This window comes from Macrotis lagotis, chromosome X (genome assembly GCF_037893015.1).
Source record: "Macrotis lagotis isolate mMagLag1 chromosome X, bilby.v1.9.chrom.fasta, whole genome shotgun sequence".
Lineage (NCBI taxonomy): Eukaryota > Metazoa > Chordata > Mammalia > Peramelemorphia > Peramelidae > Macrotis > Macrotis lagotis.
Genome location: NC_133666.1, coordinates 648,084,361 through 648,110,949, shown reverse-complemented (window position 1 = coordinate 648,110,949; position 26,589 = coordinate 648,084,361). Strand labels below are relative to the sequence as shown.

General features: G+C 43.0%; 1 protein-coding gene and 1 pseudogene across 6 annotated transcripts in view; one reads left to right on the top strand and one right to left on the bottom strand.

The window, feature by feature from the left end:
- Positions 1–9,496, bottom strand: part of REXO1 (RNA exonuclease 1 homolog) — a 94,434-nt gene extending 84,938 nt beyond the window's left edge. For 5 of the 6 annotated variants that reach the window (XM_074204679.1, XM_074204680.1, XM_074204678.1 and 2 more), the window contains exon 1: positions 9,175–9,496. In XM_074204679.1, coding sequence (XP_074060780.1) covers positions 9,175–9,376 — 202 coding nt within the window. In that variant the 5' untranslated portion in view covers positions 9,377–9,496. The remainder of the gene's footprint in view (positions 1–9,174) is intronic. The other variant, XM_074204682.1, reaches the window with a different exon arrangement.
- Positions 9,497–9,654: 158 nt separating this feature from the next.
- On the top strand, positions 9,655–15,913 carry LOC141501030 (baculoviral IAP repeat-containing protein 5 pseudogene; annotated as a pseudogene).
- Positions 15,914–26,589: the final 10,676 nt, after the last annotated feature.

Genomic DNA, 26,589 nt, shown 5'->3' with positions numbered 1-26,589 from the left:
ACTACTTAGAAAGATACAAAGAGATACCAAGCACAAAGCCCACCCACTCCAGTCCTCCTCTTCAGATCCCCCACAGAGCTTAGCTAGGGAGACAACCACACAAATTCAACAATGTTCAAAGGCTTTTTCAAAAACTCAAGAGAATTCAAGGCTTGAGGATTAATGGAACTTTAGTTTGCTTTGCAATTTCAAATGTAAAAATCAATTTCTTGGGTCATCTGTCCAATTCTCACCTCCTATGCCTATCCTCAAAAAAGAGGGGAAAGAAAAAACTTTTGTTTTTGGTTTAAAAGAGAACATCAAGTACCATGATATAGAGGTAGCTACGGTTGTCCAAGAGATAGAGCTCTAGGCTTGGAGTCAAGAAGAATGTAGTTCAGATCTGGCTTTACTTTCTAGCTATGACCTTGGTTAAGTCCCTTAATTTTTGTTTGCCTCAGTTTCAACTATAAAATGGGGATAATTATAGCATCTTCCTCACAGGATTATTGTAAAGATCAAATGAGAAACTAAACATCTAAATCACTATATAAATGCTATTAGCTATTATTGCTAAGGGCCCTGTACTGACCTTTTCAGAGATGTTAGGAGGCTCACATGAGAATTCATGAAGCACTATGGGAAGGTAAAAAAGAACACTAGATTTGGTTTGCTAGGCCACTTATTAGGCACAGTGACTACTGGCAAGTGACTTGACCTCTTGGGGTAAAAAGACTTTAAGCCTGGAGTGACCCCTGTATAAAAATAGGGAGCTGGATTAGAAATTTGGAAAATTAGAAATTTCTATGAATCATATGATCTAATCATCCTAGGTGAAGCACTGTTGAACAATGGAGCTCTCAATTCTATTAGAAACACTAAAGCACTATAAAGACTTAGTGTGTGTGTGTGTGTGTGTGTGTGTGTATACACATATACATACATATATATATATATATATATATATATATATATATATAAACCCTATACTCTTTTTCTATCTTTTCACTTACTTGTGTATGCAGTAAACCTCTTAGTAATAAGGGTCTTGTTTTCTCTTTAATGACCAGTGCCTATATGGTTATGACTTTTCACAGTTATAAAATACTAAGAGAAGCAGTTTGTCCAAAGAAATGACAGGAAAAAGATCTTTTTTCACACAAAGGGAGGCCTAGTACCTTTTAAAGCCCTTCCTTCTCTAGGAAGTGTACATAGCACATACTATTGAAAAGAATAAGGCTGAAAAGATAAAATGAGTTGCTCCTCCACCCTACCCCTCCAGTAACAAAATCAGACAAATTAAAAACACTTTCTAAGACAAGTTCAGTCCTCTATACTGCTCTAAGGGTACACATCCTTTTACCTAAATATCAGTTATTTTAAAGTCAATTCAAAAATCACGACCCTTTGATACAGCTAATGCTTAATGCTAGCAGTATTCCTGTTTTACAGATGAAGTAACTGAGGTTTAGAAAGGTAAGGCTTGCTCATGGCCATGAATCAGATCAGTATGATATTCCAACACAACTGACTCCAAGTTCATTGCCCTTTTCAATGCACCACACAGTCATCTGAGTTTATCCCCATTTTTACAAAAGACAAGGAACCCTCAGTCAAGCTCAGGGTCAAATCTTTTTGAAGTCAACTTTGGCACCCCCTTTTCTAACCCTCCCCTTAGATAGTCCTGTCTTAAAAATTTCATGAGTCAATAGTTTAAAAAGAATAGGCAGCACCATGTTCAGATGCATGGTTCTGGTTTGTTAATGCTTCCCCACTCCCCTAAAAAAAAGCCCAGAAGCCAAGATCGAAATCATTGATTTTTATTACTTAACATTTGTGTTGGGTGCTGTGACAAAAGCCTCTCACTGGTGAAAGTATTCAAGCAGAAACTGGATGACCATAAGCAGAGCAGAGATTCTGTAGAGGGGATTCATCCATCAGGCAAAGGTTTAGACTAGATGACTTCTAAGGACCCTCCAGCTCTGTAAGTCTATGATTCTAAAAGTTTCCTATCTATGGAAAAAAGGAAATACTTACACAAGGAGAGTACTTGGGACCAAGCAAATTAGGCTTCTTAAGGAAATAGTTTTTAGGTTCAATGTTGATAAGCTAAGTAAACTGTCACTTGCCAGGAGTAAGAGTTAAGTAGATAAAACAATGGCTTAACTATGACTTCATACAAGCTCTTCTGTCTAGACTAGTATCAGAAGTCAGTGCAAGTAAGAGGGAAGGATACTTGATCAGTAATCTGGAGGCCTAGGCACAGTGTCAGCTCTGTTATTTATCATATGACTTGGGACAAGATCACCTTCCCCCACAATGAACATTAGTTTTCCAAAAAATGAGGGGGTTAGAGTAATCTCTAAAGTCCTTCCAGCTCTGACATCCATTAGGATCTTCTTTAGCACAGAGATATTGCTCAGTAAAAGTTTACTGAATGAAATATATATATACTAACCCAGCAGTTCTTAGTTTCAAATATTTAATGATTTTCAAATAATTCAATGTATGAAAAAAGTATTTTGAAATATGTGAAACACCATAAAGATATGATTTCTATTAGAGACGAGCTAATGAGAATGTGACTACTAGAGTCAATGCAAAAATCTGAAGTATTACCTCAAGAAAAAAGGATTAAATCTATTTTTCTTCTGCCTGACTTCAGGCAAAAACCATTGGGGGCAATTATAGAAAGCCAGCTTTCAGTTCAATTTAGGAAACATCTAACCCACAGAGCTGTCCAACTAGGATATCCCAGTAGACTGGGATAAAAGGTGCTAACACCAAAATAGACAGTCATCTAACAGGAAGACTTTGTAGAAATGATTCAAATTTTAAGTAATGAATAAATTAGCTTAGATTGCATCTATGGTTATATATCTTATCTAAAAGGAACCTTAGAATTCATTTAATCCAACATCCTCATTTTAGAGATGAAGAAATCGAAACCTAAAGAGAAATAACTTTCTCTAGATCTTACAGGCAGCTATAAAAACTGTGATTCAAACGCAGATCATCTGACTCCAAATTAAGTGTGGTTGTTTTTTTAACCAAACTATCCCTTCTATTTGTAGAACTCTCATTATTTTTAAATATCTCGTCCAGTTTCTTGTCTCCATGATGGCCTAAACTAAAACCATCCAAGACAAATGGCTATCTAGAATCATAGAATATTAGAGCTGGAATGTATCTTAGAAGATAATTTAGTCCTCCTTCACCTGCTCCCAACTGACAGATCAAGAACTGAAGCCCAGAGCAGGAAAAGTTACTTGGTCCCCTGACATTTTATTATCTGGAAAAAAAAAAGCTATTATATGGAAAATCCAGGACTAGAAACCAGAATTTCCTGATTTCTAGTTCAGTATTCTCTGTCTCTAATCAAAGGACATTTTAATAGCCAATTCACCTGAAATATATGTATTTGTAGATTTTGTATAAAAGCAAATTCAAAATGACAATGAAATTGAATGAGATTGTTTCTGTGAGTTATAAGGTCAAGTACATACAGATGCAGAGTCAGGGCCTCTTAAGAGAATTCAGCACTTGAGAATTTCAATTCCTATTAGCAAACAAATCTGTGGTGACCAGAAGAAACATCAGAGAGTGAAGAACCGTTCACCTGAGGGTCATCTCTCAGCAGCATTACATGTGAAATTGATTTTTTTTTTATTTTACTGATCTTCAGTGTAAGAATTCCCAAGCCTTTCCGAATGGCATGGTTGACGCAGCCAAGGGCATCCTGCATGTGCTAGAGAAGGACAAATAATATGTCAGTTTCTAAAAAAGATTAACTTAGCTATGCATTTGGGGGAGGTATGTTTACAAGCTATGGTAAAGGCTCCTCTATTTCCTCAAAAGTCAATCACTTCCTGCTACTAGAAACTACCACAGCCTGGTCCCAAGCTACCCTCTTAGCTCTTCTTGGCTTTTGGTCCCTCCCTCCCCAGTCCAGCACACTAGAAAAAAGAGAAAATGGAATATGGGTTGCACCAGAAATCAGATAAAGATTCCTGACTTAAACCATTACTCAAAGATATAATCAGTGACCAATTTCTAAAATCCTCAAATGTGCTAAGTTCAAGTCTCTGGCATGTTTCTCCTGGGCTCTGTTTTTACCTTTTACTGATAGTAGTCTAATCACTTTGAGAAGACACACAATTCATCTTCAATTAAAAAATACTAAATCTCAGGGAATTATGTTTTTGTTGGTCTCTGAAGAAATCATAATACAATTTTGAGAAGGAATCAAACTATTCCCAGTAAAAACTCCATAAATATCTGCCACAAATGCAGTAAAGCAAGGTGTTTGTTCTTCAATTATTCACATCACTGGTGGGTAGCCAGATACTTTGGAGGCTCTCTTTCCCTTACCCTGTCCCTAGTCTCAAAGCAGTTCAGAAAAATCTTAAGAGAAAAAAGCTATTTTCTACTAGCTGAATACTCACCTTCCTTCACTTTCTTGGACAGAAGGATTTCAGAGTAGTGATGCCAAAAAAAAAATGAGAATGAATTCCATAGAATATCAGAGCTAGACCTTAAAAACTCAAGTCCAGATTCCCCTGAGATCCACAGAGGAGTCTAATAAAATCTCTACTACAGCATGACCCTCAACAATCCACCCTCAAATACTCCCAGAGTCTTGCCTTGAACACATCTAGTTTTCAGGAAGCATCTCAATCCAATACTGTACAGTGTTCATTGTTATTAAGTTCTCCCTTTTCTTAAACTTCTCTTGTTAATCTACTCTGTTGCCTCCTCAACTAAACAGTAAGGTCTTTGGTGGAACTAATTCAGATCCCCACAGCACTGAATAAAGGGTTTTGCATGATGTACATAAATATTTATAGCCATGACTAAGATATTCATTCCTTTCTTCATTGGTTTAATTTTAAAATTCATATAAAATCATCCGTCTTCTAAGATCCCTCTACTCTACAACAAAAATGGTTCATTCATAAACAACCTGCCCAATAGCCACATTTTAGTATGGAAGACTTGAGCTACCTTTTTTTTTTTTAAGGTTTTTGCAAGGCAAATGGGGTTAAGTGGCTTGCCCAGGGCCACACAGCTAGGTAATTATTAAGTGTCTGAGACCGGATTTGAACCCAGGTACTCCTGACTCCAAGGCAGGTGTTTTATCCACTACGCCACCTAGCCACCCCTTGAGCTACCTTTTTGATCCAGCTAGTCTATCTGCTCACTTTAGCCTCTTTCCTCTCATACAACCCAGACCCTGGGTGAGGTCCTCATCACTTTTCACTTGTACCACCAATCTCCTTAATATTTCCTGGTCTCAGTCTTTCCTCATACCAAACCACCCACTACTACACAGCTACCAAAGTGATTTTCCTAAAGCATAGGAATTGTGTCATTCCCCCTCCACAAATTCCACTGGTTCCCTACTGATTATGCAATCGAATACAAAACTTTGGCATTTAAAACTTTTCCCATTCCAGGCTATTTTTTTCCTGTCTCATTCAGAGTTACTGCCCTTTACACACCCTGAAACAATTAAACTGGCCTTCTGTCTCCCACTTTCCATGCCTTCCAGACTTAAGTAAATGAGGCTGTCCCTCATGCCTGGAAGGTACTCCCTCCTCACCAGAGAATGCCTTTCAAGGCTTAACTCACTCAAGCCCCACCTTTTTATATGAAAGTTTTCCTGATTTCACCCAATATTTTTCTCCAAAAAATTACCCTATGTATATTTGTATGTATATATATATATATATGTATATACATATATATATAAAACTATATATGCACAAATATCCTGTGACTTAGTAATTCGAAAGCTGAACACAGTACCTCAAACTTTTAATCAATACCTCCTAATTAATTTACCCCAATTTACTGTCAGATTTTATAATATTAAGTGTCTATGGACTCTTTGTGAGGTGGTTATTACAAACATTAAACATTTGTCTGATATGTGTGACCCAGAAGAACAGATCAATTTACATAAGTTTCATTTTCCTTCTGCAAAACGAAGAAAACACTATTTGTAGTCCCTCTTTCACAGGCCTGTGATAAGGAAAGCATGATAATCCTAACACTGATTATGCATTCATTATAACTACATTCTTAATCTCTCCCCCACCCCATCTGATGATGAGCTACCCTACCCATAGGCAAAAGACTCACCATCTATTACTGGGCCACATTCTAAGCTTCCAGCTCAGTTAAAAGACTTCCAGAAATTGTGCTCTGCTGGCAAAGCTTTTCAGAAATCAGCATCAATCATGTCCACAGCAGGAGGCCAGAGACAATTTGAAAAATCACAGCTGATTTAAATGAACATCTAGTAAGTACCTAGTGTATGGGGGAAGGGGAAGAGGTGGGGCAGGGATAGATATATAAAACTTGTCCCCTACCCTTAGGGAGGAGCCTATAACTTGGGAAGAGGAGGGCATTCGGTAAAATAACTATAACATAAAAGAACAAAATACTACTTAATATCAAATCAGTGCTAGTCTTAGTTGCACATACATGACCAACCTTTAAAAATACACACCAAATCTTCACACTTAATTCCTGAAACATCACTAATTTAACTATTAAGCCCATATTCTTTTTGATCAAACAGCATGTTTTTTCCTAAGTGTGCAATGTTCTGCACCTAGGAGGGAAAAAAATTGCAAAAAAAAAAAAAGTAATATCACTTTGATAATCATCCTGACCACTATTAGTGAAGGATTACAATCCACTTCTCAGAGTGTTATCATCTAAGTGACTGGTATCAAATTGAGCTCTTTGGTACAAACACATCTATTTCTAGTTGTTCTGATACCAAGTTATCTTTGTCAAAAACAGGATTAACTGACCACATGCCAGGGGGTCAAACACTTAAATGACAAACCATAAAACATTCTCTATCAATAGGTACAGCATGATTTAAAATTATATGCTTCTAAGGTTTCTGTGTGGTATTGAAAGGGATTTGTCCAACCCATACCTAAAATATGAATCCTTTCTACATAATCCTTAATAAGTGATCATCCAGCTTCAGAGTTCCAGGAAGGAGAAATTTACTAATCCTGGTAACCCATCTCATTGTTAGAAGACTCTAACTGTTGTGCCCCCTTATGTTGAACTGAAATCTGCCTCCCTATTAACTTCTACCCATTGTTCCTAGTTTGGTCCCCCTACCCATTGTTCCTAGTTTGGTCCCCTAAAGCTAAAAAGAGTAAGACCTAATCTCCCTCTGCATAAGACCATATATTTTCCAAAACAGACTTCGGTAAATGAGACGGCTCTGTACAAGTTACAGAATTTATAAAGTCATGTATAAAGAGAGATATCACTTTTTCATTTCTATCTCCAATTCACTCCAGAGTAGTTAAAAAGTCACATTCAAGAATGGAGACTACCAGAAATATAGGAAACTAGGGAATTGATGAAAAGGCTGAGGATAGATGGAGAGAAAGTTTGCATGGCCTCATACAGGGCAGGAGGTTCTCTGGTGGAGAGGCAACAATTCATTCCCTAAAGGACCAGAAACAAAGAAAGGCAGTCCTTTGTTGTGGTGAGGGGGAAAACCAATAATTAAAAGAGACAGAAATGGTACCAAAGTAATAAGAGCTGTCTCACCAGAGAGCTAAAAGCTGTCATGAAAAAGTATGATGGGGAGGAAAGGGAAATATGTATTCTTTTTTTTTTGTTGTTGTTGGGGGTTTTTTGCTAGGCAATGGGGCTAAGTGGCTTGCACAAGACCACACAGCTAGGTAATTATTAAGTGTCTGAGGCCAGATTTGAACTCAGGTAGTCCTGACTCCAGGGCCAGTGCTCTATGCACTGTGCCACCTAGCTGCCCCTGAAATATATATTCTTTAAAAATAAAAGTAAAGCTAAATATGCTTTTTAATATAGGTCAGAAGAGATAAATAAGAATTTAAAATGGGGGGCAGCTAGATGGCACAGCAGATAGAGCCTGGTCCTGGAGTCAGGAGTACCTGAGTTCAAATCTGGCCTCAGACACTTAATAATTACCTAGCTGTGTGGCCTTGGGTAAAGCCACTTAACCCCACTGCCTTGCAAAAAAAAAAGAATTTAAAATGGGAAAAGGTAAAAGAATTGGATCTAATCTCTTGTAATGACTGGATACAGTTATTATTGAGGCCTGGTAGTAAGATGAACTTATCACTCAAAGATGATGAAATAGTCCCTTAAAAGAAATGTTTGGCCCCTGTAGTAAAATGGAATGGCACAAACTGGATTAATTAAGAGATCCAGGTTCAAATCTTACCTCTGTTATTTAATTAGCTGTGTCACCTTGACTAAGTTATTTAACGTTTCCAAGATTCAGTTTCCCCAACTGTAAATAACTTCTTTGGTATCTGGACTTCAAAGTCCCTTCTGGCTCTGAATCTATGATGTTATGATGCCACATATCTGAGACTTAATTCATATCCTTTTCCATTATGGCAAGTCCTCAACTTACCTGTTCAAGAAAAGTTTCCCCAAATATTTCAAACACCCCCCCCCCAGTCCTTCCTCTCTAGCAAACAAATCCACCCCACGCAAGGTCTAGTTCAAATCATACATCCTTTACTTCTTAACTACTTTAGGTACACTGACTCTTCCCTTTTCTTCAATCTATCTTTCCATCTGTGGAACACCATCAAGTGATGAATTAATTCAGAGACGCTTAATTGCCTTTCTTCAAACTTTAAGTTGCCTGAAAGCAAAGACCCCTGTGGTCTCCTTTCCTAAGCCCTGTTATCCCTAGCGATGGCAATATTGTCAACAGATATGTTAAAGGTAAGGGGCCTTCTCCCAGTGATGCTAATGAAGAAAAAAGAGACCTGACCAGTAAGAGAGCCAGAGGAGGAAAGGTGTAGACAAGAAACGCTGGGGAAAGGTGGAGAAGAGACAGAGAACTAACAGAGAAAAGGAATCTGGTCTACTGATGGAAGAGTCCTTACAGATTACAGCTGAGAGGGATGAAGGGGAGGGAGCCTGACCCAGGGATGAAGAGGATCTGACCCAGGGATGAAGAGGACCCGACCCGGGGATGGGGGAGAGGACCTGACCCGGGGATGGGGGAGAGGACCCGACCCGGGGATGGGGGAGTGAAAAGGAGGAGGGGGCTTGACGGGGGGCTGCCCGAGGCGGAGGAGCCGGAGCGCCGGGCGACGGGGTGGAAACGAGACACCTGCCGGGGGGGAGGGGCGCCGGGGGTCGGGCCGGCCTTACCTCCCGCACTCCGGGCCGCGCCCCCGCCGCCGGGGCCCGGGCCGTTAGCGGCCGCCGCCGCCGCCTCGCCCCGGGCCGGGCCGCGCTCCGAGCCGCGGTGCCGGAAGTGGCAGTAGGGCCTCCGGCAGCAGGGCGCCCCCGCGCCGGCCCCGGCCCAGTAGGGACAGTCGATGGTCCGGAAAAAGCCGGTGGAGCGCAGCATCGTCCCGGGGCCCCGCCGCCGCCGCCACCGCCGCCGCCGCCCTCACGGCCCGGGCCGGGGCCCGGAGCCGCCGGAGCCGCCGGCCCCTCTCACAGGTGCCCCCCGGGGCTCCGGGGCCCCGCAGGCCGCGCCGCCGCCTCCGCCTCCTCAGCCGCGGCTGCCATCTTGCCGCGCGAGGCCCGCCCCCGGCCCCGCCCTCCGCGAAGGGCCCCGAAGGCCGCAGGATGCGGCGGGGCTGCCCGCCGGCGCGCCTGCACAGAAAGCCGGCCGCCGCCGCCCCCGGCCCTCCCATGATGCCCTTCGCTCACTCGCGGTCATTAGCATAAAGGTGACTATGTCCCCGCTCGCCCCCCTCTGGCGCCTAGAGGGAATGCAGCCAGAGAAGGCCGTGGGGGAGGGGCGGCCCTCTGAGGCCGCCCGGCTCCCGCGCCCGGGACCACCGGGGCCAAAGGAGGGTCGGACCGAGGACGCCCGAGCCCTAGCGCCGGGAAAATGGGGACAGTGGGGCCGGCGCCACCGCTGCCCGAGAAGCAGAGCTAGCATGAACCTCAGGGGCAGCCCAGTCCATAGCAGGTGAGGCAGCTAAGGCCCGGAGAGGGCCGAGCTCACGCCTGGCCTGGGGCCCGGCCCCCAAACGGCTTCCCCCGCCGCTCCGGGGGCCGGCCAGCGCCCCGGTGTCCCCTAAGAACCTAATGGAATCCTGAAGACAAAGGGTATGAACAATTTACTGACTTTTATTTTTCCAAGAATTTAGACAAATCCACAGCCCCACCAACAGTGTATTAATGTGCTTGACTTCCTATAAGCCTTCTTACATTGACTGTTACCATCTTCCATCAACTTTGAGAGGCACAAAAACCTAACATTAGAGACTCAGCTTTGAACTCCACTGGAGTCCTGACTCTCATAGCTAATACTGTGTCACTCTGAGCCAGTCACAATTCAGCGCCACTTTCTAAGAGTCACACATGATCACCCATGAGTTGTGGTTCTGAATCAGGGGATGGCATTCTCATACTAGGTTCCACACTGATGAAACCACAAGTGGATGTTTTTTAAAAAAATTTTTTGATGTGTTTAGGGAGATGATGGTTAGTTCATCTTAATATGTGAGGAGCTAATAGCTCTTAATAAGAGGCTGCAGGATGAGCACCCTGCCGCTGCCCCCAATGTGGCAGCTCTACCAGCTTGATACCCGCATCCACTTTCCAGAACTGGCCTTTCACAGAGGACTGCGCCTGCACTCCAGAGCGGATGGCTGAAGCTGGATTCATCCATTGCCCAAGTGAGAACGAGCCTGATTTAGCCCAGTGCTTCTTCTGTTTCAAGGAACTAGAGGGCTGAGAACCAGAGGATGATCCCATGTTGGAACATAAAAAGCACTCATCTCATTGTGCTTTCATCAGCATTAAGAAGAAGATTAAAGAGTTAACACTCAATGAGTTCCTGAAACTGGACAAAGAAAGAGCCACAAACAAGATTATAAAGGAAACCTCCCGGAAAAGAACAGAGTTTGAAGAGCATGCAAAGGAAGTATGACATGACATTGAACAACTGGCTACATTGGAGTGACTACTCTCCTTAATTCCTTATCCTGCAGCTTAATCATTATTTTTGAGGCATGTTCTCCACATATTAGTGCGGAACTATTTGATGATGCCTTACAACAGAAGAGAACTTTGGGAATTTGAAAATGGACTTTATCATCTATTTTTTGCTTGAAGATGGTGCCAGATACAATTTGATTTCATTTTGTTCAGCTAGTGTTTATGTCGTTGGTGACTTATCTTTTTTGACCTATTTTTTTTTATTTTTGTATTTTTATATTGCTGCCCCAACCTTGCCAGGTACTAGATACAGACCTGGGTGACAAGTAGAAGGGACTAACAGCACTGAAAACATTTTTATATGCTATTCATGATTGATAAACTTTCTCATAGCTAGTGTACTGTTATAGTTATTTGTTGTCTGGCTTCTATCTCTGGATTTTGGGATTTACAGTTGAAAATATTCTGTATGTGGTGAATTTATAATCCCATGATAAATAATACAAGTAGTTAATCAAGGATGTAGTATTTTTATACTTTGTATAATAATACTTTGGAGTTATAGTGTAGCATTTTTACATTGTACAGAAAACAATTTGAATATTAATTCACCTATCACAAAAAAAAAGAGGCACCTTAGTTTGGCATAAATTGTGCAGTATTTGGAGTTAGAGGCCATAATTTAGTCTCTTATTTTTTTGTGCAATTTTGGGCAAGTCACCTAACCTCATTGGGCTTTGGTTTTCTCATTTGTAAAATGAGTGGATTGGACTAGAAGACCCCCAAGGCCCCTTCCAGTTCTAAATCCATGACCCTATGGTCAGACAACGTGGGCACATACCAGGGAGGGCCACAAGGTGTCACCACTACCACCAGTCCTAAATCCAGCGGATCCTCCACCTTTGCAGCAGGTCCGCACCCCCACCCCCATCCCAGGCAAGACACAGACAACATGGGCATATACCAGGGAGGGCCACAAGGTGTCGCCACCACCACCAGCCCTAGATTCAGGACCCTGTGATCCTCCCGCCCTTGCACCTTGTCCCCTGAACCACACAGACAATGTGGGCATATACCAGGGAGGGCCACAAGGTGTCACCACCACCACCAGCCCGAAATCCAAGTCTCTGTGATCCTCCCAGCCTTGCAGCCTGTCCTCTGAACCAGACACAGACAATGTGGGCATATACCAGGGAAGCCACTGTCGCCTTTTTTGTGGCTTGACCTTTGGAAGAAAAGGAAAAATGCAGGCACTGGGGCGGGGGGTGGTGGATGTTCTCAGACTGTAACCCCAAGATATGCTTTGTCCCTGCCTTCCACTTTACTCAAAAAACACTGTCAGCTCCTGTTGTTGGACAGAGCCCAAAGTTCTAGGCTGTGAGTAGTTAAGCAAGCCAAACTAGGAGCTGGGGACACAAATGCAAAAGGGAGAGTCTCTGCCTTCAAACAGTTTACATCTTACTAGGGAGAAATAACATGTGGAAAGGATCTGGGTTCAAATTCCACCATGGGTATCCCCTGGTCACATGATATTTTCTTCAGAACTTACAATTTATGTATTTTTTTTAGATTCCTATACTTCATGTATAGCTATAAAGAGACATTATTAATAATTATTGACTATAACAACTAGCATAACAGGAGGGTGATGGCTTGACTTGTGTATGAATTGGATTTAATTCCTGCAAAATCATCAGCCTCACTCCTCCAGAGTTCAGTGGCAAGACACAGGGCAGAATGACTGGAGATGGCCCCAGATCTCATTTTATCTTAGGCAACACCCATTAAATGCTTAAAAGCTAGGTAGGAACTGAGGCAAAAGACAGCTTTGTTGACTTCCCAAAAGAATCAGTCAGGACGGGGAAGAGCCTTAGTGTTTCTGGCCAGAAAGAAACAATTGCAATTTATACTCACTCTAAGTCATCAAAACCCAAACAATGAGCAAGTGAGTCTTGGTCTGGGACCTATTATTGGCCAATTAGTGAGAGCCAGAGTTTAAAAACTGAGTCAATCAAGTAACTTCTATTCTCAAGTAATTCTATTTGAATCCCAATGGGCTTATCAAAACCTAGTTTATCAGAGCTATAGTTCAAGAAATCATGAATGAAAACTACATAAAACAAAAGTTAATTGTCCCAATTTTTAAAAAAGCTAAACAAATATATATGAAAGGAAAAGTATCTAACACCCCAAGATAACTTGCAAAGCAGAAGCAATCAAAACCGAATGTAAGGATATGATTCCTGGGTGGCTAGGGGGCACAGTGGATAAAGAACCAGCCCTGGAGTCCAGTGTACCTGGGTTCAAATACAGTCTCAGACACTTAATAATTACCTAGCTGTGTGGCCTTGGGAAAGCCACTTAACCCCATTTGCCTTGCAAAAAAAACAACCTAAAAAAAAGGATATGATTCCTCACTTTAAAGGGGAAAAGAAGAAAGGAGAATAAGGGAGGAAACAGCAGCATTGCCCAACTAGAACTGACCAGTTGGGTCCCTGGGGGAGGGGGCAGCCACTAGTACCCAGAAATTGTTTGACCATCATTATTTTTTTATTGTTTTTGCAAGACAATGGGGTTAAGTGACTTGGCCAAGGTCACACTGCCAAGTGATTATTAAGTATCTGAGACCATATTTGAACTCAGGTTCTCCTGACTGAAGGGCCAATGCTCCACCAAGTGTGCCACCTAGCTACCCCTCATCCTTCATTCTTTGGGGGGAAAATCTGATATAATTTAATGCCATACAGAATGTATATGTAATGATATAAAACCCTCATCTAGATATGGCCTCATTTTTGCATGCACACATAGCTAGAGTAAGATGTTATATACTAGGCTTTAATTGACGAAGCGGAAACTGGAGCCTTAAATCACCAAGACCATTTGCTGTCTTCCCTGCCATCACCAGTTGTTCTGATTTTTGTCTTGCCACTGAACTCTGATGATTCTGGAAGAGATAGTGAAGCTGATGACTTTTCAAAGCTCTGCTTCACTTAAATTCAGTTCATATACAAGTCAAGCCAGGATGTCAGTGGTCCTCTTGGAAAACTAAGGACAAACGAGATCCCTTGGTCCTCAGTTTGCTCATCAGTTCTCTTCCTGCTGTATATCTATAATCTTGTCTTCACAGATTAGCAAATAAATGCACAATGATAGAGGTGAGGGGCAACATTAAAAATGAAAGGTTGGGAAAGGCCTCTTGAAGATGATGACACTAGAGCTGAGCCTTGAAGGGTACTTCAGGGTTTCCAAGAATTACTAGTGACACCTCCTAACTAATACTTAATTCAGGGGTATGCTGACTGCTAAATTCACAGACTGAACGTTTATACCTTAAAAGTCATCAAAGCACAATCCAGGACTTGATTTATTCTTTTGTTGATTGTTTAGACTTAAGAAAGTGATAGAGACTATGTTGATAATGCAGATGGTGCTTTACTTCAGAGAGATCACTGTTAGAACATCTACTAGCATACCCTTAATTTAACTTGGATATATTTAGATATATTTAGATGTGCAGAATATTTCCCCGAAGGTAAATTCCTCGCATTGTTGTTGTTTTGTTGTTGTTTTAGTCTTGTCCAACTCTTGGGACCTAGTTTGAGGTTTTCTTAGCAAAGATATGAATATTTTCCATTTCCTTCTCCAGCTCATTTTACAGATGAGGAAACCAAGGCAAACAGGGTAAAGTGACTTGTCCAGGATCACACAGCTAGGAAATATCTGAGGTTGAATTTGAACTCCAGATGAGCCTACTTGACACAGGTCTAGTGCTCTGTGCACTGGGATACCACCTACCTGCCTTTGGGTGTATTGTAGGGGGATAACAAGCAGGGAGCAAGTAGGTAAAGAGTATGTGAGGGAGAGTGGAGCATAAGCAGCCTACAAAGATAAACTGGGACCAGATTATCAAGTCAGCAAGCATTTGTTATAAAAACAAACTATGTGGAGTATTTTTTGTGAGGATGCAGCCTGGTGGCTCTGTGGATAGAGTTCAAAAGTTCCAGAACTGAGTTCAAATTCAGTCTCAGACACTCACTAGCTGGGTGACCCTGGGCAAGTCATTTAGTTTGCCTTAATCCACTGGGGAAGATGAGGAAAACCTCTACAATATCTTTTCCCCGGGGGTGGCTAGGTGCCACAGTGGATGGAGCACTCTGGAGTCAGGAGTACCTGAGTTCAGATCTGACCTCAGACACTTAGTATTTGCCTAGCTGTGTGGCACTGGGCAAGTCACTGAACCCCAATGCCTTGCAAAAATCTAAAAAAACTATTTTCCCAAACCCCCCCCCCAAAACCTCATGGATACTTATACACCACCGGGTCTAAGGAGAGACACCACTGAACAATAACAAACTATGTCAGATACTTTGTTAAATTCAAGGATTACAAAGAAATACAAAAAAGGCAAAGGAGATTAATGGGGAATCCACAGAAGACTCTTGAGCAAGGCTTCATCATGGTCAGACCTGCAGTGGGGAGGGGAAAGTGAAGAGAAAATAGAAGCAGCTCACAAACAAGTGCAATATAGACTAGAGAATGAAATGCAAGTTGCCAAGTTATCATATCTCACCCCCTCCTTTCTCAATAAATTCCAGTGGCTCCCTGTTGCTTCCAGGATTAAATATTGTTTTAAATTCATTTTTAACAAATAAACACCTGTTTTCTCTACCTTCTCTACTCTCTCATTGAGGAGGAAAAAAGGAAAACAAACTCTTTGTAATAAATATTCATAGCTAAGCAAAGCAAATTCTCACACTGGCCTTGTCCAAAACTGTCTCATTTTGCACTGTAAGCTCTCTTTCAGGAAGTGGGTATCATGCATCATTACTGATTCTCTGAAATTATGGTTGGTTATTGTATTACCAGAGTTCTTTAAATCCTTCCAAGTTGTTTGTCTTCACAATGTTGATAGTGAATAAATTATTTTCCTCATTCTATTTATTTCACTCTACATCAGTTCCTACAAACTTTTCTATGTTTCTCTGAATCATCCCCTTCGTTATCTCTTAACATAAAATATTTCATTATATTTATTTGTTATAATTCATTTCTAGTTCTTTGCTATAATAAAAAAGAAGAGCTATTAATAATTTTGTACATGTGTTTTTTGACACTTTCTTTGATCTCTTGAGGATATAGACCTAGTAGTGAGATTGGTAGATTAAAGAGAAATTTGTCAGATATATGGTAGAGGGAATGACTGGTCACATAAGGGTTGCCTGGACTAAAAGACATCTGAGGTCAGCTCCAGCTCTGAGATTGTTGGAAAGTAGATAAAGTTTCTCTAGAAAAATTTGAGAAAAGAGAACATACCATGCTAGAGTGCTAAGGATTTTTTAAAAATTATTTTTAGTCATGTCTGACTCTGTGACTCCATTTGGGATTTTCTTGGCAAAGATACTAAATAGTTTGCCATTTCCTCCTCTAGCCCTTAACTGAGACAAACAGGGTTAAATGACTTGCCCAAGGTGAAACAGCTAATAAGTAACCTAGGTCACATTTAAACACTAGGGTTGGCGATATAAACTGTGTCAACTATCTGCAATCTTTGTTTCTACCTTCAAAGAGCTTACAACCCTTAGTCACTTAATGGGTATTACCTCAGACAAATTGAGAACTGGGAAAGACCCTAATTGAGAAAGGTCAAGGTCCCACAATATATTGGACTATCCTCAGTTATCTTGATTTTTGTCCTGCCACTGTTGCCTCACTTAAGCCCAATTGACTGACTCCAAGACATCATTCTTATGTCACTGGTCCTCTTCAAGAACAATGGATGAACAATTCTATTTGGAGGAAAACAATGTATAGACAGAAAAGTAAACATAAAATTTAGACAATTGTTAAAAAAAAATCTAAAATATCCTACCCTACCCCTACTTTTATCCCTTCTCACCAAAATCCATTCTCAGGCCACCTGGTTGCTAATGACCCCCTTAGGCTGGTTAGTTCTTGGATGACAAATAAACAATCTTGTTCCAAGCCTTTCTGGCTTGGCAGAAATTGAAAACCTTCAGTAGCCCTGTGTCAGCCATTGTCATGAATTGTCAAAGATTGTAGTATAATGGATGGAACTTCGGGTTTGGAGTTGAAGGACTTGGGCAAAACAACAACCTACTTTTATCATCTGTTGACCTTGGGCAAACCAGTTTTCTCTTCCATAAAAAAATTCAGGGGTCAGATCACTTCCAACTCTAAATCTAATATGCTGGGATGAGGTGTGGGAGTAGTGTGTCAGCAGAGAAACGGAACACCTGTGAGCTGTAAAAAAAAACCCAAAAACCAAAACCCTGAAACAATAAAATGTGACATTTATATAGTGTCTTAAGTTTTGCTTTAAACCACTACGTGCATTTAAATGCTTGTTGATTGATTGTTTTAAGGCTTACTTTAGCCTACTTGATCCTATAACAAGTCAGCAAGGGATTATTTTAGGGTGTCCCAAAAGTCTTAGTGCACTTTGAAGCTATTAAAACCTACAAAGATTTTTGAGACATCCTGCATCATCCCCATTTTACAGATGTGGAAACTTTCTTGTCCAGGTTTACAGAGTAGCAAATGTCAAAAGTAGGATGTGAAATTGGCTTCAAGTCCAGCACTTTATCATAAAATTTAAGAATTTGGAAAATACTTTAAGGTTAGAATCCAAGCCATAATTGAACAAAAGTCACATAAATAATAGCTAATATTTATATATGCATTGAGTTTTACAAAGCATTTCCCAAATATTATCTCATTTGATCCCAGAACAACTCTGGGAGGTAGATGCTATTTCTATTCCCATTTTATAGATAAAGAAACTGAAGAAAGGGAAGTAGAGGAAAGGAAGTAAGCATTGACCATTGGTTATTGTCCTTCGTCATGGAAGAAGACCAAAACAACACCACTATGTTATAGTCAAGTTACAGTATGTTCGATTGTGGCTGATCAGACCAATACAAGCTAGGAATGCTCTACCATGGGTGGAGCACAAATAGTTCATGTGAACACCTGAGGTGGGTTTGCTAAACTTGAACATTTTGCATTTCCTTTGAGCTGTTTCCATTTTGCCTTGCCAAGAGAGCACATCACCACAATCTGATGAGAGCACACCTGTGCCAGTGTCTCCCATGTTGTACAACCAGTTCCAAAATTCTTAAGAGAGACCTTCAGGGTGTCCTTGTATCACTTTTTCTGACCCTTTTGTGAGCATTTGCCCTGTGTGAGTTCTCCATAAAATAGTCTTTTTGGCAAGTGTACATTTGGCATTCAAACAATGTGGCCAACTCAGCGGAGTTATACTCTCTGAAGTATATGCAGACACACAATAGATATACACATATACAAACATATATTTTATATATTATATATATATATATATATATATATATACACCTACTATGTTACTATGTGCCAGAGGCTTTTCCAAGCACTTCTCAAATATTAGCTCATTTGATTCTCAGAACAACCCTGTGAGGTAGGTGCAATTATTATCCTCATTTTACAGTTGAGGAAGTACCCAGAACTGAAGTGAGTTGCCTAGGGTCACAAAAGCTAATTGTCTATGGCTGCATTTGAATTCAGGTCTTACTGATTCTAGGTCCCTTGATCCATTCACCATGATGTCCATGCCTTTCTTTCCACTACTCCATTACAACAAGCCAGGCCAGTGGTCACTAGCCTCCTCTTGAAGCCCTGCATGGGTGGAGTTGGGGTGAGAGTAGTTCCAAGACAGCCCAACCCATTTCTTGACAGCTCCAGTTCGTCCAGAAGTTCTTTCTGACATCTATAACTCAATTTTTTTTTTTTTGCAACTCCTACCAATTAACCCCTAGACCAGACAGGACAAGTGCAGATCCTTCTTTTCCACCTTTCCCTTCTTGGCCCAGATGCTCATTCCTCATCCCCATTTTCTTCCTTTAGATGCTTTCACATAGCTCCTCAAGTGGTGAAGAGCCCCTGACTTTACATCCCAGCTTGCTAATCACTGTGTAGACCTTGGACAATTCCCCCCAACCTCTCTGGGCAGCAGTTTCTTTCTATGTAACATGAAGAAGCTAAACCACAGGGTTTCTGAAGTCTCTTCTAGTCACAGTCTGAAGGGAGATATGAAAAGTCAAATAAAATGATGCAAAATTTTAAAAATGATACGTTTCACCAACATTGATATAAAATGATAACAAAATTTTTGAAACAAGAACAAAAAGAGGATACAAGGGATCCAGATCAAATAGTTACCATTACTATTTTGGTTTATGTTTTGTTTTGGTTTTGGTCTAGACACTTTCTTTTTATTTAGAAAGTTTTTATTTAAGAAAGTTCCTTCACTGATATAGCTAAGCAACCCATCAATCAACAAGCATTCACTAAGCACCTACTACTTGCTGGGTACTACAAATAAAATGATAAAAATTAAAATTAAATAAAGAAAACTAAATTTAAGGACAGTTAGGTGGTGCAGTGGATAGACAGCCCTGGGTCTGGAGTCAGAGTTTTCTTCCTATGTTCCTATCTGGCTTCAGACACTTGCTAGCCATGTGACCCTAGGCAAGTTACTTCACCCTGTTTGCCTCAGTTTCCTCATCTGTAAAATGGTCTGGAAAAGGACATGGTAAACCAGTCCAGTATCTTTGCCAAGAAAACCCCAATCAAACATGATTGAAATGAATGACAAAAGGCATTTAAAAATAAATACCCCTTAACACTATTACCTCTCCAACCAAAATCCATCCCCTGTTAGATAACCTGATTGCTGATGACCCCCCCCCCTTTCTCTATTTTTAGCTTGGTTAGTCCTTGGATGGCAGACACACAATATATTATTCCAAGACTTTCCTGCTTGGTAGGGCTTGTCAGAAGCTGAAAGTGTCTTTCAATAGCTTCAGGAAATTTTTGACAGAAAATTAGAGATTCTGAGAGATGGAGGCGATATCACTGGTTCATAAATCTGGAACTAGAAAAGGCTTTAGAGAACATCTAGTCTACTGAGGCAGGATTATTTGTTTCAAGTTAAAATGCCCCTAATTTGATGAATGTGAGGGAATAGTATTATGTCATAAGTAATGATGAAAAGGATGGTTTCAGAGAAATTAGAGAAGTTTTGTATAAATTGATAGAGTTTAAGTGAGCAGAACTTGGAGAACAATGTCTATAATTGTAACAACATTGTTTATAAAAAAAACAAACAAACTGGTAGAACTTAAGATCTCTGATTAATGCAATGACCCACCACCATTCCAGAGGACTGATCATGAACCAAAATATGCTGTTCACCTCCTGAGACTGAGGTGATGAACTCAAGATCCAGAATGAGACTGACATGTGGATATGGCCAATGTGAGAATTTATTTTTCTTGACTATGCCTATTTGTCACAAGGTTGTGCCTTTCTCTTACCCCCCCCCTTTTTTAATAGGGTGGGAAAGCAGGAGAGAAAATAAATGCTTGTTAATTGGTGGGGGATAAAAAGGGGAGGCAATCTAAAGTGGGATCACACTGTCCCCACCAAATCAGACCACTTACTGACCACCACCAACTGTTTCCCTTCTCTTGGCCTCCTTTGACTTTTTCATAGTCTTCCTTCTCTCTCTTCCTCCATCAGCACTTTGGGGTTTGTTAACCCAGGTCCCAAGAGAGACTTATTAAGAATATCTGTTGAGTGTGGGGGGGGATTTCTGCTCTGGGAGTAAACTGGTTCAGGCTGGTACATAGTTAGTATTCCTGATTGATTGGTTCTTGGGGCAAAATTAGGACGAGGGGAAGTGGTAGAAGATTCAGTTCAAGATCAAGACTTCCTAAGAATCAGAAACATCCCAAAGTCAAATGACCTGTCTCAGAGACCAGGTAAAGGCTATGACCACTTGTTTGAGATGCCTTGTGGTGGGGAGGGGGGATCAGTAAATTCTGTTTAGATATGGGTTGGCCTAGTCAGTCCAGGGTTTGTTCTAGGATCAGGCTATGGAAAGGGGAGGCCTTTGTGAGGTGCTTGTCACAACTCTTAGTTCAACCCATAGAACTGTGAATGGGGAAAGAGACTCACAGGGAAAAGAGATGGGGAGCCCAGTCCAAAGCTTTTTGTGATACTACCCTACTTCTACAGTCTACAAACAGTATAGGTTTATTTCCACAGGACTGGGGCACCCACTGTGTGTGGTGGGGATATCCATTGGGCTGTGGTTAAAAGTGAATCATAGCCTAGCTCGGCCCATTCCCCAGATGGGGGAGGTCGAGGGCCCAGGAATCTAACCAAGAGTCATAGCCCTGCCCCCTCTCTTCTGGGAGAAACAGCTGGAGGGGAGCAAGCTGGGCGGGAGTCAGCAGCCCCAGGCGTTGCCAAGCAACATGGAGGGAAGCCCCAGATGGGAGGGGAGGGGGGGGTGCTGGGGAGAGGCTCTGAATAGAGGCGTGGGTGACACTTAGAGGAAGCCAGCTGAGAACAGCTTCCTTCAGGCGCCCCCTCCCCCTTCCCTTCCCGACCACAGCTGGGCCTCCTCACCCAGCCCCCTGGCACTGCCCATCTAGGAGGCAGCATAACAGATAACAAAGGAGCAGGGTTCAAGGGAGGCAGGTTATGATAGAGTGGTGGTGGGAAGGCTTGACCTGGGACTGGAGGCCCCACTCTGCTTCTTCACTGTGACCTTGGATAAGTCCCTTCTGCCCTCTGAGATTCCATTTCTCATCTCTAAAAGGGTATTGAACCAGATGAAAATCCTATTCAGCTCTAACAATCTAAATCTATATTGGCCACTCTACCATCCCCTGGTCTCAACAGCCAAAGAGACCAATGGAAATGCATCATAGAGGTGCCATACACTCAGAATGAGGTTCTCCCCTTATCCCCAACAAGAGATCACTCATCTTAATCCTCATTTTTAAAATGGCCAGCTTCATGGCTACCACCCTTCAGAAAAATGTACCCCTTTCCATGAGTTCTAGCTAGCAAGGGACCTGGTGGCTAGCTTGCCCAATGACCCTCTCCCTCCCCTAGCCACCAAAGCCCATTCTTTAGCATTCTTCAGGCTCCTTCATGAGGAGGTAGCAGCAAGGGAGAAGCCAGCAACTATTATCCCCTCCAAACCAGAGGGGGGGGGGCTGGCTCCCTGAGAGTAAGGCTTGTTCATCTCTTCCCACCCCACTAAGCACAGGAAGCAATTAATGTAGGAAACCTGGGGACTTAGGGACTTGACTTCAAGCCCAACCATCTTCAGGCCATGAGATTGTGGATTCCCTGCCTCTATCAGCTGTGGGACCCCAGTCAAATCTTTTCATCTCTCTGGGAAATGGAAGTATTGAACTAAATCAGAGCTTCTCATCTTTTTTTTATGTCATGAACCCCTTCTCAGAATAAAGTTTCCAATGCATAAAATGCATAGTATTTCAAAGGAAACCAAAGGTTAAGTAAGGTCCCTTCCAGTTCTGACATTTTGATGTGTGGATAACAGCAAAAGCAGATAAGGCAGGCTGATACAGACACAGAGCTTAACTCACAAACTCCAGGCCAGTCGGATATGGGATTTAAAAAAAATTTATTTAAATACATCAATGATACCATGCTCCCCCCCCCACCCCCCTTCAGTCAGTCCCCCCCACCCCCCCACCCCCTTCCAACAGGGAGGTCCTGAAGGATGAGCAGTTACACACACTTCAGACACCCACACAAGCACACCCACCCATAGTTGCAAAGGTAAAAGAAAATTCTGTTCCTGGTTGATTCTTGGGGAAAGAAGACCTTTTTGTTAGGGCAAGGTTTTGGCCTCACTCCCTAGGGATCCCTAGACAGGGCCCTTTACAACTGGATTTGGGGAGCCAAGACTCAGTCAGTACCAGGTCCCAGTCTTGGGCAGGCCCCTTACTCCTGAGCCTGAGTTTCCTCCTCCTAAAATGGCGGGGGAAGAATCTCGAAGGTCCATTCCCAATGACATGTTATCCTTCTGAGGACCAGTCTGGTTTCAGTGTTGGGTAGCATCCCCACCCCAACCAGCCATTGCTCAGGCGCCTGTGGCCTCTGTCCCAAGTTTCTTTCCAGTTCCTCTTTCCAGACCACAGCCCCAAACCAGGCTTCTCCCCTCACCCCCACCCCATCCTCCCCACCCCCCACCTACCAGCCTGGTCTCCATTCCGACTAAAGGCCCTTCTCTAGAATCTTATCCTGAGTCTTGGAATGCACCCCCTAAGGCTATTCTAAAAGCACTGGACAGAAGGCTTTAGGACTATCTGGGTCAGGCTGAAGGAGTGGGGATGGGGGGGGAGATAGCCCACAGGCCAAGCTCATTCCAACCAAGCTGAAATTCAGGGACACTGAAAAATGACCCCATGATCCTTCATTTATCCCACTATCACGACTTTATTAGTAGTGGTGCAGACAATGCTTAGACTTGGAGTCGGAACACCTGGATTTGAATCCTGCCTCAGACACTAGTTGTGACCCTGGATAAGTCATTTCATTTCATTCCAGTGGGGTCTTGGTTTCTAAAAAATGAAGTTAGACTGTGACTTCTAAGAACACTACCAATTCTTAATCTATGGGCCTTTGATCTCCCAGAACCTAGTAAACTCCCAGGGACTGAAAGAATTCTGGCTGAACTAAGCCACATATGGGAGAGCAGTAGGGGAAGGAGAGTATTCACTTTTATCCCCTCTTTACCCCACTGTGGGCAGGGCAGCATAGTAAAGAGTAGAAAAGACATTAAAACTGGAAGTTGGAAGATCTGGCTTAGAATTCAGCTTTCACCACTATTCTCAGAGTACTAGGAACTCACAATTATCTGCTGCTAACATTTGAGGGAAGCAGGGTTTGAAATGTTCAATTGGGAGTGTTGAGGCCGGGCAATAGTAGAGGCCTCACTGTGACATAAGGAGTGGGGAAATGACAGTATTAGAGGGTGCCAGACATGCTTTCTCATCCCTGGTCATGGCTTAAGGTGGGGGTGGAAGAGAGGCCTGGGGTCCCTCCTCCACACACACATACACACACACACACACACACACACACACACCACACACGCATTCTCTCACCCCCTTTTGTGGAAGACAGAGGTAAAGCAGGGAGAAAAGATGGAGGGCCAGAGTGGGGAAGGAAGTGTGGAATAGTCTATCTTTTGACAACCGCAGACTCCCGTTCTTAAGGTGGGTCACCTGGGAAGAATAAATAAACCCTTTCCCACTCCCAGGCAGGGTCTTGCCCCTGCCTTCAAATCCCCCCTTCCCCAACCTGGGATGCTCACAAATCTTAGAATCTTAGGGCCCAGCACAGTCTGCTCTTCCCAAAGCTTCTATCAAATCCCCAAAGAAAGTGGGTAGGTGGGTGGGTGGGTAAGGGGACAGAAAACAATAAGTTACCCGACAGAACCACAGTGATAAAGCACACACAGACACATATACACACACACACATACACCTTCTCCAGCCCTTACTCCCACCCCCCCCCAAGACCAACTGGTCCAAGGACTCGGGGGAGGGTATGGGGAGGGGAGGCCAAAAAAAAAAAAAGAGTCCACTTTTACAAAATAATCTATTCTGTCCAAAGCCCCCAGGCTCTTATGGAATATTGAAAAAGTCAGTGTTGTCCTGCCTCAATCTCTAGCAACTAAACTCTCCATGAGATAAAGGCCTTTTCGTCAACCCCAGCAGCCACACTGTCTGAAAGGAAGCTACAAAGCCAAGCAGACGGTGGGGAACTGGATGGAAGAGGAGAAAAAAAGGCAGGGGATCATCTGGGGGTATTCTAAAGCAGCTAAGAAGGATGGGGGTGGGGGTGGGGGCCTGGGAAAAGACCTGCCTTGGAGTCAGGAGACTGACTATGTTAACCTTGGGCAAGCCAAACCCCTTCACCTCTCATGACCTCAGTTTCCCCACAATCTACAAAATGAAGGCACTGGGGTTCAGTAGTCTCAAGGGTCCATTTATATTTGGGGCATTCTTTAATCATAGGCAGTCCTACCTAGTAGCAAGAACACTGGATTGGTGGTTCAGAGGCCCAGAATCGAATCCACCTCTGACACTTAGGAACTTTGTGACCTAAAGCAAGTCACCTAACCTCTCTGATCCTTCTTCCTCTGTAAGATGAGAGGATGAACTCAATACTTTTTCCAAGGATCCCTTTCTAGTTCTAAAATCTTGAGATTCTTAGGGACCAGCTTAAAGTTAGTGACTTTCAGGTCTGGACATAATCCTAGTAAAGTAGTGAGATGCTCCCCCACCACTGTGGGGATTTTTATTGGACTGTACCTTAAAACCTTAATATAACTAACAAGGAGATCCCAGCCTCCCCCCAAATAGGTGGGAGGGGAATTTAGTATTTGGGGAAGGGAAAGGAGTAACCTGGATAAGTTAAGGGGGGGAGGAAGAGGTGGGAAAGAGAGAAAGACAGAGGGGGAGAGGAAGGGAAGGGAAGGGAAGGGAAGAGAAGGGAAGAGAGAAGAGAAAATTGGCTTTGAAGCAAAGGTGCAGCTTCCAGACATGATTGGCTGTCGCAAGAGCATGAGTAGGAAGGAGGGCTAAAGAAGCCTTCAGGAAGGTCCAGGGTGGAAGTCAGGGCATGATCTTCCACCCAGCCTTGCATCAAGGTTAACTCCTACCCCCATGTACACCAAGAAGGAGGAGCCTGGAAAGACTCTGAAGACAAGGGGGCAGCCTTAGGCTTACACCCTACCAGCACCTGGCCTGAGACAGGTAGAAAAAGGAAGAAAAAACCCAGCTGTCTCTCCTGAGGCCAACCCTGGGGAAGTGCCTTTGGCAAAGGGCATGGGTTCCCATTTAATAAGAGCCCTCAAACCCAGGCCCGACTTTGAATGGTTAGTTCTTTGGAAGAAGCCAAAGTCTTACCCCGAGTCAACATCCTTTCCATACCCCCCTCCCCCCCAAGAGATGCAGACAGCTTCAGAAATAAACCCATCAACCCCCTTGTGGGGGAGGGGACAAGAGCTGCTGCAGCCCCACTCTTAGATAAACAAAACCTACAGACACCTGAGATTGCCTAGGGGTGGGGGGCTGCCCTCCCCCCTCTCCCAAACCCCCATTTCCCTGAACATCTCCAATGGCTTCCCTTGGGGATTTGACCTATCCCAGCCAGCCCCAGGATAAGGAGGTGGAGGAAGGATCTGGCAACAGATGCTGCCCAGAGGCTTGGCCCAGCACCTCCCCACCAAGTCATTTTACCAGCTTTATCACCTACAGGCCTAATGGGTGTTCTCTGCATCATCAATGAGCTAGCTTGTACCAAGGGGCCTGCACCAAGCTAGCTTTGGAGAGTGCAAGCAGGGGAAACATCCCAGGCCATTCAAGTGACTAGCTATTTGACCTTGGTCAAGTCACTCTCCCCCAAGCCTTAGTTCCATGAATGTCAAATAAGGGTATTATTGATCCCTTTCAGCATTGAATCCTTTGATCCATGCCACAAAGATAAAAGCCTGGGGCTGGTAAGGGCTCTCCACCAAGGACAGGGAGTTGGGGGGGGGGGTGGATGGTTCCACAAGCAGCAATGGCCTCCCTGCACCCCTCCCCCCAATTCAACCCTGAGCCACTGTTCTATCTCCAACAGACAGATAAGAGAGGTGACCCAAAGTGGGTCAGCTTCTCAGATCCTTGGTCCAAATGACCTCTTCCTAGGCACCAAAGGGCTTGGAAAATGCCCCTTACCTTAGCAAAACCCTGAGGTCTGGTAGTCCAAACTCCCCCATTTCCCCAG